This window comes from Agrilus planipennis, unplaced genomic scaffold, assembly GCF_000699045.2.
Source record: "Agrilus planipennis isolate EAB-ADULT unplaced genomic scaffold, Apla_2.0 scaffold4, whole genome shotgun sequence".
NCBI lineage: Eukaryota > Metazoa > Arthropoda > Insecta > Coleoptera > Buprestidae > Agrilus > Agrilus planipennis.
Window position 1 is genome coordinate 2,707,223 of NW_020442463.1, and position 11,886 is coordinate 2,719,108.

General features: G+C 33.5%; 2 protein-coding genes across 2 annotated transcripts in view; one reads left to right on the plus strand and one right to left on the minus strand.

Annotated features, from left to right (window-relative positions):
• The window catches only part of LOC108745162 (cAMP-dependent protein kinase type I regulatory subunit), a 110,501-nt gene that overhangs the window by 57,140 nt on the left and 41,475 nt on the right, over positions 1-11,886 (minus strand). The gene's annotated exons all lie outside the window — the stretch shown is intronic.
• Positions 3,889-11,886, plus strand: part of LOC108745163 — a 32,530-nt gene continuing 24,532 nt past the window's right edge. Inside the window, exon 1 of the mRNA XM_018481268.2 lies at positions 3,889-4,084. Coding sequence (XP_018336770.1) covers positions 3,940-4,084 — 145 coding nt within the window. The 5' untranslated portion in view covers positions 3,889-3,939. The remainder of the gene's footprint in view (positions 4,085-11,886) is intronic.

An 11,886-nucleotide genomic window follows, 5' to 3' on the forward strand; every position in this document is an offset into this window, starting at 1 on the left:
GGTTCTAAAATAACTAACCATTTTCCTATTGGGACTTGGCTGCCTTAAAATGTATATCTAAGTTTATCAAAAAAAAGTTATTGAAAAGGCAAAGACCATAATATGGGTGCAAATGGACAGTAGAATTAGTTCAAAGCCTACTAAATTTCGAAAATACTAAAACTTCTACAAAAACTGTCTTCTAAATATTGCGAATAAAAAAGGTTAGGAATGAGGAACTATAAGAAAGAGTAAGCGAGCAAAAGACGCTATGAAAATCAGTAAGAAAAAGGGAAGATAGAATATTAGGGTACATTTTAACACTGTAAGGGTTAGTTAGAGAAATTTAAGAAGCAGGAAGAGGAGTAAAAAGGATTAGATGTAGTTAAAGATTAGATTTCAGTTGATACTTTAACTCAGGATAAAATGATGATGACGATGATGATGATGATGATGGAATACTGTAGTCTAAAGTAATAATATGACTAGCACACTTTATCTACTTCAGCTGATAATAATAAATTAAACGGTTTTTTATTAATTACAGACCAAGTACTTTTTCCTGTGAAAGTATTGGCTTGCTATTAAAAAGAATTGCACCACATACGAACGTCCTTCTAATTTTAAATAATTTTCACACTCGAATGCTTGAGTAGATTCAGATCGCTTTTTGCCATTCCTTTATTAGCAATATGCTTGTTCGATATCGCGTTCCTTCCTGTAATACAATATCGATGGTATTGCTTTACGCCACAAGAAACCAACTACTTTCTTATTAGGTTTCTGTGTTTTTACTGCAACAGATTATATGGGCTGCGAACTGGAAAAGATACGTGTTACTCACGGTCGCGTATTATTTTACACCACTCGAAATGATAATGAAAACAAAACGTAATGATCACATCATGTCTATATAGGATTTCCTTATATCTTTGTGTTTTTTATATATCACATTTGTACCAGTTGGGGCGGAATTATACACCGGTTGGCCCGGCGTTAAGTTACTCTGCTAAAGATTTCGGTAATTGTCTAGATGATGGCCCCCACCCCCGAAGGGGGATCGAAAGAGAAGGTCTCCCCCACCACTGTACCATAAAAAGTTCGTGGCGGTCTCACCCCCATAAAATGTTACGGGGGTTAGATGGGAGGGGGATCGAAAGAGGGTGGTCACCTCAGTAAAACCCTTATAAAAAATTCGCGTCGGTCTCACCCCCATAAAATGTTATGGAGGTTGAAAGTTGATTATTTTGACAATTTTCATACATTATAATTCAAATAAAATTCAATAAAAAAATTATTTTCAAGCGAGTGGAGGTGAGGGATCGAAAGAGGTTGGTCACTTGAATGAAAGTCGATAACAAAACCTAACCTAACCTATTGATAAAGATATTTAAATAATGGGTAAAGGTCTAGATGATGGCTGGGGGTGGGGGTGATCGAAAGAGGAGATCTCCCCCACCACTATACCATAAAAAGTTCGTGGCGATCTCACCCTCATAAAAAGTTATGGGGGTTCAAAGTTAATAAATATGCCAATTTTTATACATTTTTAGGCATGTAAATATTTATCTTAGTCATTCAACAAAGATTGGATAATTAAGATTTACATTGAAGATAATTAAAATGGATACGCGAAACGCATTTAAAATTACTTATTTATTTGAATTGAAGCTGTGCATTTCTTCTCGTTTTATAAGATTTAAATTTTACCAAAACTTTTATATTAAATATGTCAGTAAGATTATTTATATTCGTTAAATTATTTTTTATAAACTTAATATGTAATTAACAGCAATTTTTTTTAAGACTTTGAAACTCTTAAATGCTCCACATCAAAATGAAATGAAAAGAATAAATTTACTTTCATACTTTTGCTTTCAGATAGCTCAGCAACTACTTAATAATGTACACACTATTTATGAAAATTATTACGAAAATGGTAAAGTATTCGAAAAAGTTATGCCTAAATATGACCAATATATTCCTTGTATGTTGGGTTGTCTAGCACGTAAATGTTTAAAATGCTGTGAAAATGGTGCAAGTCGCTACAAAAAAAATATTGCCCAATTACGAATACAATGTTCTTTTATTTCCTTCACAATGGAAATCCCACGCGATAACAAAAATAAAAAACACTTTTCAATGTTTAATGACATAGACCCGAAGAAACCCATTTACTATTAATATTTAATACTGCAGTACGAACGTCTAACAAAAAAAAATTTATTATTCAGTACAATCTTCTAATTGTTTCAATCAGCGAGCCATTATCATTACATTATTTAGAATACTTTTTACTAATAGCTTTTTATTTAACAATTTAATCGATGCAATCGAAAGGCTTTATCTATACTTAATCTACTTATTTATTATTTTTTCTAGTATTACAAATACATAACCAACTTGCTCATATTTGTAACCAAATTTCAAATTAATTCATCAACTTGACACTGCGAATTACAAAAATTAGAATTGTAAGATATAATGTTACAACCACACTGTAACACTAACGTATTAAATAAATGCGCATGTAAAATATATAATAAGTCGTGACGTACAAAACATAGTAACATTAAAATTACCTTGAATTTTATCTTACACGAGTATTCGATGATGCGTTATACTATAAACTTCGAGGATCTACTAACCAACATTATGTTAAATACTATACCACTGCTTTACAAGAAATGAAAAATTTAAATCAAAAATCTGTAGAAGTTAATGTATGCATATGAGATATTTAAGTATAAATATATCCAAATTTTAAATAGCTTCCTTAATACAAACTTTTACCATGGTTTAATTTTTTTAGGTACAATAAGAAATGCAATTGTTATAACCAATTGAAAATTAAAAATAGTAGCCTAAATCGCTACTGATAACCTCCGCTCCGTGTCTGTAGTCTCAAAGCAATCAGTTCCGCAGTACAAAAAGACACACAGACAAAAAGTGTCTTACATTAGCGGCAACAAGTAACAACCTACTATTTACGTCAATAAAATCCCATCAAAATCATTTCACCCTTTTCGAAAATTAGTCCAGACGGACAAGCGACCAAAAATTTTTTAAGGGTTGTTTATGTATGTCTTAATACCATACAAATAATTAGAGGTATGTCGAGTATCCGGTTTGAATTCGGCACTTTTTTAGGATCCGGCCGGTACCTACCGAAAAATGACGCCGAGTGCTTGACAGTGGCGGGTAATTCTACCAGAGAAAAAAAAAACCAATACCAGCAATAATAATTTAAATAGCATAACAAAAAACCTGTCTAATGAAAACTGGTAATTAAGATTGTATTGGGATAGTTCGCTTGTCCTAATCTATATTATTTATTGATTACTACACTAAATTATTTGTTAATTGGATATAGGTTCTTGCGTTAATTTTTTTCTCGTAAACAGGAATACATCAATATGGCCAGACTGTTATACAACTTATTAATATGATTTTGTCACCTTGCAGACTTTTAGTGTTCATAAACATTATAGGCTCGTTTCAACGGTTTCAACTCAATCCTTTTGATGAAAATCCGGTAACCAAGAATTAAAATTTCATTGGTTTAGTGTTTGAACTGAACTTAATGTGGTTTGGGACTTTGGTGATGGTGGCTTTTACAGGAAAGAGCACTAGAACAGTCATGAAACATTAACCACCTATCTGGTATCCGGTAAAATCACTATTTCTTGAAATAACCATATGAGCTTACAAAAAGGCAGTAATTTTGATTTTATTTATATTATGTAGACAGCAAATATATGGAATTAATTAAATTCACACTTGACAAAAACAAACAATTCTTTTTAATTCGAACACTCGGTATTGCGGATCTTTTCTCGTTAGATCCGTTAGACGCTTGAAACTACTAGCGCTACCTTACGAACTCGTCATTAATTAGGCATAGTCGCGGTTTGGTTTATTGTGCACACACGCCCGTTCAGTAGCGCCACGAGTACAATAATGGCGACACTGTCAGCTGCACTGCTCAACGGTGTCGAAAAAAACATACCAAAATCAAAACGAAAACTCCAAAAACATTTACGAAGTGCCGGTCTGGCGTACATATCTAGAACAGGAAAACTAATTCCGGCGAAAAAAGTTTCAGGTGAGTACTGTCTGTCTTTTGTTTACATTTTTTTAAGTTTTGACAGTCCAAAATTCTACTAATATTAACTGTAGGTATTTAAGTTTTTATTTTACGTTTTGGTGGTTGTTTAAAATTGTAAAAAATAAAAATTCAACGATTGTAATAATTTGCGACTTATACTTTTAAAAAAACATTTATGCGTTTTAACTAAATAAGGAAGAATAGAGTGGCATTTAAAAGTAATTTGTTTTTTTGGATTCTTACGACCTTCTGTATCTAGGTCATTCCAATTTAATGGAAGGAACATTGGCCTTGTGTTGTTTCCTAACTGAATCTCACATTTTTCGTGTAACGATGACGTTACTTTTATCAGTAATAACTTTTAAAAATGTTGGTAACAAAAGCTGTTGCTATATCATAAAGTACGTGTTTACATTTTCCCTATTTTGTTACATTGTTCACAACAAACGCGTGTGAAAATAGAATTAGCGATTTTGAATGGTTATTAATTTTTAAATTTAAGATTATTGCCTCGACATAAACAATTAATAGGAACAATTAAACGGAACATTGCCAAAAAATAAAAGAAATGATCCGTAACATCGTAAAATTTTTTTTATAACACTTTTTAAACTTGTTAAACTGAAAAAGTACAACCTAAACGTTAGGTACGATAACGTGTAAGTTATCGACAATATAATAAGAATTTGATAGCAGGTTTTTTGGAAACACGTACAATAGGCGTTATCAATGTAAACGCCTGTCGGAAAAACACGTGTACAATAATTCCATCCACACAGAAAGATAATGATGTCGAAGAAAAACATTTTATATCTATTTAGGTATGTGTGTACCTAATATGATATATAATGACGATAAATTGCAAAAAAATAGCAATAGTTTACCTCGGCAGGACACACTCCGTGAATATATTTACCTAAATTTCGATTATAAAAAAAAATAAAAGTGCTATCGTTTATATTTACATGCAAACAGATTAGGTGTATGAATGTTTATAAATCTTATTATACATATTCTAAATTTTGATGAGTTTGCATATTAAATTTATTTGCGTGAATATCTAAACATTGGGTAGGTACACCGGTTTAATGAAAATTGTAATGTTGCTCCCTGATAATAGTATTGGAAAATGCGTACGCCTGTACCTAGCAAATATATACGTAATATATATATTACATGGACATAGACAAAGGTACCACAGAAAGGCCTTGCCTCGGGAAAAACCATAACTGCACGATCGGCCATCAAAACACGTTTAAAAAACGTAATGCTATGCGAAGGTCGCAGAAAGGAATATTGTGTGCAGAAACATCAAAACATTTTCAGCAGGTAAACTATACATATATAAGTATGAATCATATATATATATTTTAAACGTATTTACCATACACTAGCGGCGAGTTAAGAACCGAATGTTCGGATATTATACGTATGTATTCTATTACATGCAATCATCAAACGGGGCATCTTTTACTGAAAAAATAAGACGTGGTATAGGAAAATTCATGCGAATATCTTCAGTCATGCTTGTCACATAAATAATTAGGCTTTACTCGCGACTTTGTTCCCACGTTGATGTACTAAATACGTGTCAAAAATCATGTGCGACCACATAGAACTATTTTTTCTGTCTCTCGGAAATAATTTTTGGTAAAGGTCTAGATGATGGCCCCCACCCCCACCTCTGTACCATAAAAAGTTCGTGGCGGTCTCACCCCCATAAAAAGTTATGGGGGGGCAAGATNATTTTTGTCGGGTCATTTTTTGACGTCAAAAATTGGAAAGAAAATGTGGAGTATTTTAAGTAAATTATACCATCAAAGTCAAGCGGTTAAGCCGTCATTTTATATCGAAATGGACCTAGATTCTGGCTATACATCATATAAGAAAAAATGCTCTAAATAAATTAAAAAGCGACAGAAGGCTGGGATGTCATGGTTCTTTCGATACCTAACTATAAGTAAAACCGTCCAGTAACGTGGCAGCACGATAGTATTTGTCCAAATTATGCATTTATTTAATGGTAAGATAAAAAATCTAAATAAATGATGTTGCTCTTCAGCTTTCATTTATAAATTTAAAATCGATGTAAATGAAGCTTTATGCTTACATTCAGCATCTTTATGGATTCAAAATGGCGGACAAGAATGTTTAGAATTTATTATGAGTTCTAGTTAAGTGTGTTTAAATTAGTCAAACATTTTACAATGTGTACCACAGATACTAGCAAGTACTACTAGATAGGGACATACCCTCCATGCCTTGATTTAGCAGAGGTTTAGCTAGACAATTTATTGAGAAATACTAATTTAGTATCTTCCATGGTGATCTTTCGAGTTTAATATCTACTGTTTTTAACTTCAGTTGGTATTGATCAGATTGCACTAGGTGCACACTATGTTAAAGGCGCATACGCACTCTTAAAATAATAATACATAAATAGACGAGTGTTAAGTGGAACAATAGTATGAAGATTCTATACAGTAGGTTCACTCTGCAGCCACGCCCATACATCCCTCTCCTGCCATTGCAATTGTCATTAGTAAAACTTATGATTAAAATACATCACACAGTAATGTTCTACCGTATTAAACGTTTGTAGATTGTGCGTAATTACTCAGTTAATCGTGGGTAAACCAGTCGTAAATTGCATACCTATTTCGATTAGAAATTGTAAAAATACGACAAAAGGTGCGTGAAATGCTATAAAGGCCAGGAATTTGTAAAATTTTATCTAGCTTTAAGCGGTTTAAAAGATAGATACTAGCGAATGAAAAAAGTTTTTATCCTGTAATCAAATCATACGTATCTAAATGTATCTACCCCCTTTCCTAGGTTTAGTTTACCATTAAAATGGACGATCACAAAACAAAATTAATAACGAGAATTTTTGTAGTGCATTAATTTTTTAATTAATTATTACAATAGATAACCTCAAATTAATGAGGAAAAAATGTTGCTGTTGTCATGCCCTCACCGGGAATCGAACCCGAGTCCCTGGCTTTAGAACAACTTTGAGACAGTGAGAATTTCATATGAAACTTTGTAGGGTTTTCAACACATTAAAATGAATTAATTTTCACCACTAAAGATAACCTCAAATTAATGAGGAAAAATTGTTCCTGCTGTCACACACTCGTAGCTTAGTAGTAGAGCAATGATGGGTTAAGGCCGGGGGCCCGGGTTCGATTCCCGGCAGGGTCTTGACAGCAGCAACAATTTTTCCTCATTAATTTGAAGTTATCTGTAGTGGTACAAATTCATTCACTTCAATATAAAGAGGAATTAATTAACGAGCTCATTTGCGATATCTATAGGATAATCAAAGATCGCCAACTTTGATGTAATCCAGATGGAACTAAACAATTGCAAAAAAGTGGGCGGGTTTAAATGACTATATTCGGTATTTTTCATTGTGTTCAGTCAGACCTAACCTAACCTTAAGACATTAGCTTATAATTTGAGAAACGTCGTTTAAGAAACATGACCCCTAAATTAAATGATAACAACTTAATTAAAAATCTATGGACATATTCGATTACCGATATTGTATGAAGAAATACTTCTCCGACTATGCAATAATAATTACGTAAAATAGGTACCTTACCTGGTCATGAGGCATTTTGCCCCAACCGAGCCGTTTGTGTAAGAGGTAGAAAGGAATAAGTAATCCAATTCACAATAAACAGCAATTGTTATTCTCAACACGTGCGGGATGTCATACACTACATAAACGAAACCGCGTCTGTACACACAATTACAATTTTTTATTACAATAGTGACAGTTGCACGCGTTACGAATTAGGACAAGAATAATAATAGATCGCTCTCTGGCTGTACTTATTCAATGTACTTTCGGAGACGACGAAGACGCAACTCCGAGAAGTGGTTGCAGTCACGGTCAACGCGAGACGGAGTCTTTTTCGCGGGCCGCTTTCGACGAATCACAATTTGTATTGCACAAAAAGTAGGCGGTGCTGGATAACACTTGACTCCAACACGCTGCCGACGTCGATTATTATTGCGGAGGATGATAGCGTCGCAAAAATCTTGAATGAGCAATGCGCTCCAATTAATCACGCAATTGAAAAAGTTAATTGAACTACTGAACTACTGAACAGTGAACATAATACCTATATCAGTACTTTCATCTCACTTTCTTACTTACAATTAGATAACATTAATATTCCCTGCACCTAGATTATGCCACATTGCTAAAAATACTCTATGACCACGAATGTATTTTATTATACAGTAGTATTGTTGTCACTGCCTTCTGTTAACTTACTAACTAGACTAGAGCGATTGCTGTTAGAACGCCTACTTTTATTTACGATAGACGTAGAGAATATTGTAAGCACAGAAAAGAGATGTCAGGTAAGAATTGCAGCGGACACTAATAAAGAAAAGGAATAACATTACACCAATTGATGTGTAAGAGAAAGAGATGCAGACAAGCAAAATTTGAGCATGTTGCCCGCACCGGACTTCAAAGAAAGTTCTACATTCTCTGGAATTTAGGAAAACAAATTATTATCTAGGGTCGATTGAAAGAGGTCTTCCTGAGTAAACCACCACAAAAAGTTTGCGGCGGTCACACCCCCATAAAAAGTTATAGGGTTGCAAAGTTCTGTAATTTTCCAATTTTCATACACTATAAAGTCTAATAAAATTTAATAGATTACTTATTATTACTAATAATCCAACATTTATAATATTGATAAAATTAGTAAAGAGCCAAAAAAGCCAATAAAAAAAAATTTTTTAATAGTTGTGTCAAAAGCGATATCTACATTTCTCAATTTCTTTGTAATAAGATACAAATATTTAAATAATTTTTTATATAAATTATTGATTGTTTCTATGTTTTCATTTTCGAATATTCTTTGAAAATTAATATACAAATTACATTTACATACCCACAAGCATATGAAAATCAACAAAATAATAAACTTTGAGCCCCCGTAACTTTTCATGGGGGTGAGACCGCCGCAAAGTTTTTACACCTTTACCAGATATAATTCCAACCAGGCAGTTATAAAGCCTACCCTGATCTTTTGCTTACCTAAGCAATCTCTAAACGCTGCACCACTTATTGTAATTCAGTTTTCTCTTTTCACTTTGTCTGTACTACTAAAGACGCATTTCCTAACATAACAAGGGCGTGTTCAAAACGCAGTAAATAACTACAGTCCCAAGTTGAAACACATACGTCTGTTCTCACAGATAATTTTAAACGTCCCAACTATATAAAGATTCTTTACAGTAGGTTCACTTCCCAGCCACGCCCATACATCCACGTCGATTTACCACTTCACCAATGAGTTCGCCGCTAAGCTGGGTTGTACAGAGTGTCATCGTAACACTTCAGTAAAACTATTGGGATCCGTCAATGGGAGGAGCCTAAAAACATGGCGCCGATTAGGGAAAATTTATCGTAGTTTCTATAGTGTACCGTGCAATTTCCAAGTTTTTAAATTACGATAAAATGAGTATTGACACAATATGTGATTGGGCTGACACAAAGCCTCGGAAAGGAAATTTCGTTGAAGGTGAGCGTGTTTTTAATGCCAATCACATTATAAAATTCGGAAATAACAAATCCGGAAGCTAGCCTTCAAATTCCGTCAAGTTTACTGCCTACTTTTTACAAACTTCGGATTTAAAAAGTGATTCACGTTATATAATTGGTGAGGTGATTCTGGGTGATTTAAGCAATATCATATCAATGACTTGCACGTGCAAAGCCGATTTAAGAGAACGTTGCAAACACATTATTGCAACTTTGTTGTATTGCAGCAGGTAGGTTCTTAACCTCAAAATACTTATATCGTATCATTAGAATTGTGTTAAATCAATTACACAGGAATAAATAATTTCTCACTTTATAATTTTAGTATGATTCTAGTTTTAAATATTAAGGTTATGGCTGATGGTAAATACTTGCTGAAATATAATCATGTGCATTAAAATGACGTGAACAAATTTTTATTCCGGAATTCACTTCTTTGATACCTACTGCTTTCATCCAAGCTTCTATTAGTTTACTTTTTTCTCTAATTTTCCGAATATATTTTTTACATATATAAAACGGTTAGTTTTTATTGGAAAGTAGTTAATGTAGGTGAAGAGTGAAGATCTATGTCTGAAGTGCTATTGCAGCTTTTCACTGAACATATTAACTTTTTATTTGATTTAACTTTAGAAGAAAACTTCGTCGACTCCATCATCAAAAAAATTTTTACTTTTTTAACGTGTTTTATTATTTTAATAAACAATTTTACAATTTGCGTGCACAGTTCCTATGTAAATTTTTCCCTCATCCGAGTTATAAATGTTGCCACCAGATGGTGTATGCCCATTTGACGGATACCAATTGAACTCGTATATGGCAGAGCCGGGCAAACTTTAACTTCGTAGGAGCCGCTACCTAAGGTTAGTTTAGGTCACTCCATACCCTTCAATGAGTACGAGAGAGTAAGCAGTAATGACCCATATTGCTTTCTCTTTTTCTTCTCCCTTCTACTCTGTAGACGAGCGAAGCTTCTCTAGCAACTAAAATAATACCTACGAAAATGATGGTCGCGCAGCTCAGGGGTAGCATGCCGGATTACGGTCGTAATACTATTGGGTTCGGGCTAATGAAGAGGGGACTCACCTACGAAATGGAAGGGATAAGAAAAGGAAAGAATCATCTTAGTCGCAGGAGCAATAAGGAGCTCTTTGGCTGTACCTGAGGGGCACTCGTGAGTCAAAAGAGCCCAGTTTGCCCGGCTCTGGTATAGGGCAGCTCATTGCACATAAAGTTACTTTATGATGGCCCGCAAAAAATGTCGGTATTTAGGCAGATCAAAGGAGTGGTTCACTGTATAGAATCTTTGCACTGTGGTCATAGTGTGCTAATGCTTACATCCATTAGATTTTAAGTTCAACGACAGTGCCCATTAGGCTCAGTGATGGGGAAAAAAATTTATTACCAATATTATAAATGTATAAAAAATAAAGTTGTATGTAATATTTGATTGATAACTTTTACGGTTATTTCAGTAATTTTTATTAATTAAGCAACATTTATTGTGCAGATGAGCTCTAAAAAATTATATTTTTTAATGAAATCATCTGATCCAGGTGAAAGTGATGATGATGATTTATCAACTACTCCAAGTTTAAATTAATCACGTAGTTCATCATAAAGTGATAGTTTATTGGAAATATGTATAATACTGTAATTTAACCTCAACTTGAAGGAAAATTACTCCTTATATTTTACTTGTACAAGTTCTCCTGCACATCGCTGTATTTTTCAAAAAATGATACTGCCCTCTAATGATTATATATAAAAGAATATTTGTATGTTTTGTTCTCAACTCGCCACTACTGCATAATAATTTTATTATAAATGCCCAAAGAACATTTTATTGAATTATGATTAAATTGAATTTTGTTTGCTTTACTATATAATACTTTCAGTCAAGTCCCATTTTATGAATTAACAAAAGCAAAAACGGGCTTTAATTGTTATACAAAACAATAAAACAATAATTTCCTCGCAACACGGTGTTTTCGCCAGTAAATAGGTAGGTAGGTTTTAATATTCATCAATTTTATATTTGTTGGAAAATAAAAGGGTAAAGATCTAGATGACGGCCCCCACCCCCCCGAAGGGGCGGGGGTTTGGGATCGAAAGTGGGTGGACACCTGAGTAAAACCCCATAAAAATTTGTAGCGGTATCACCTCTATAAAAAGTTATGGGGTTTGAAAGTTGATTATTTTGACAATTTTCATACATTATAATTCA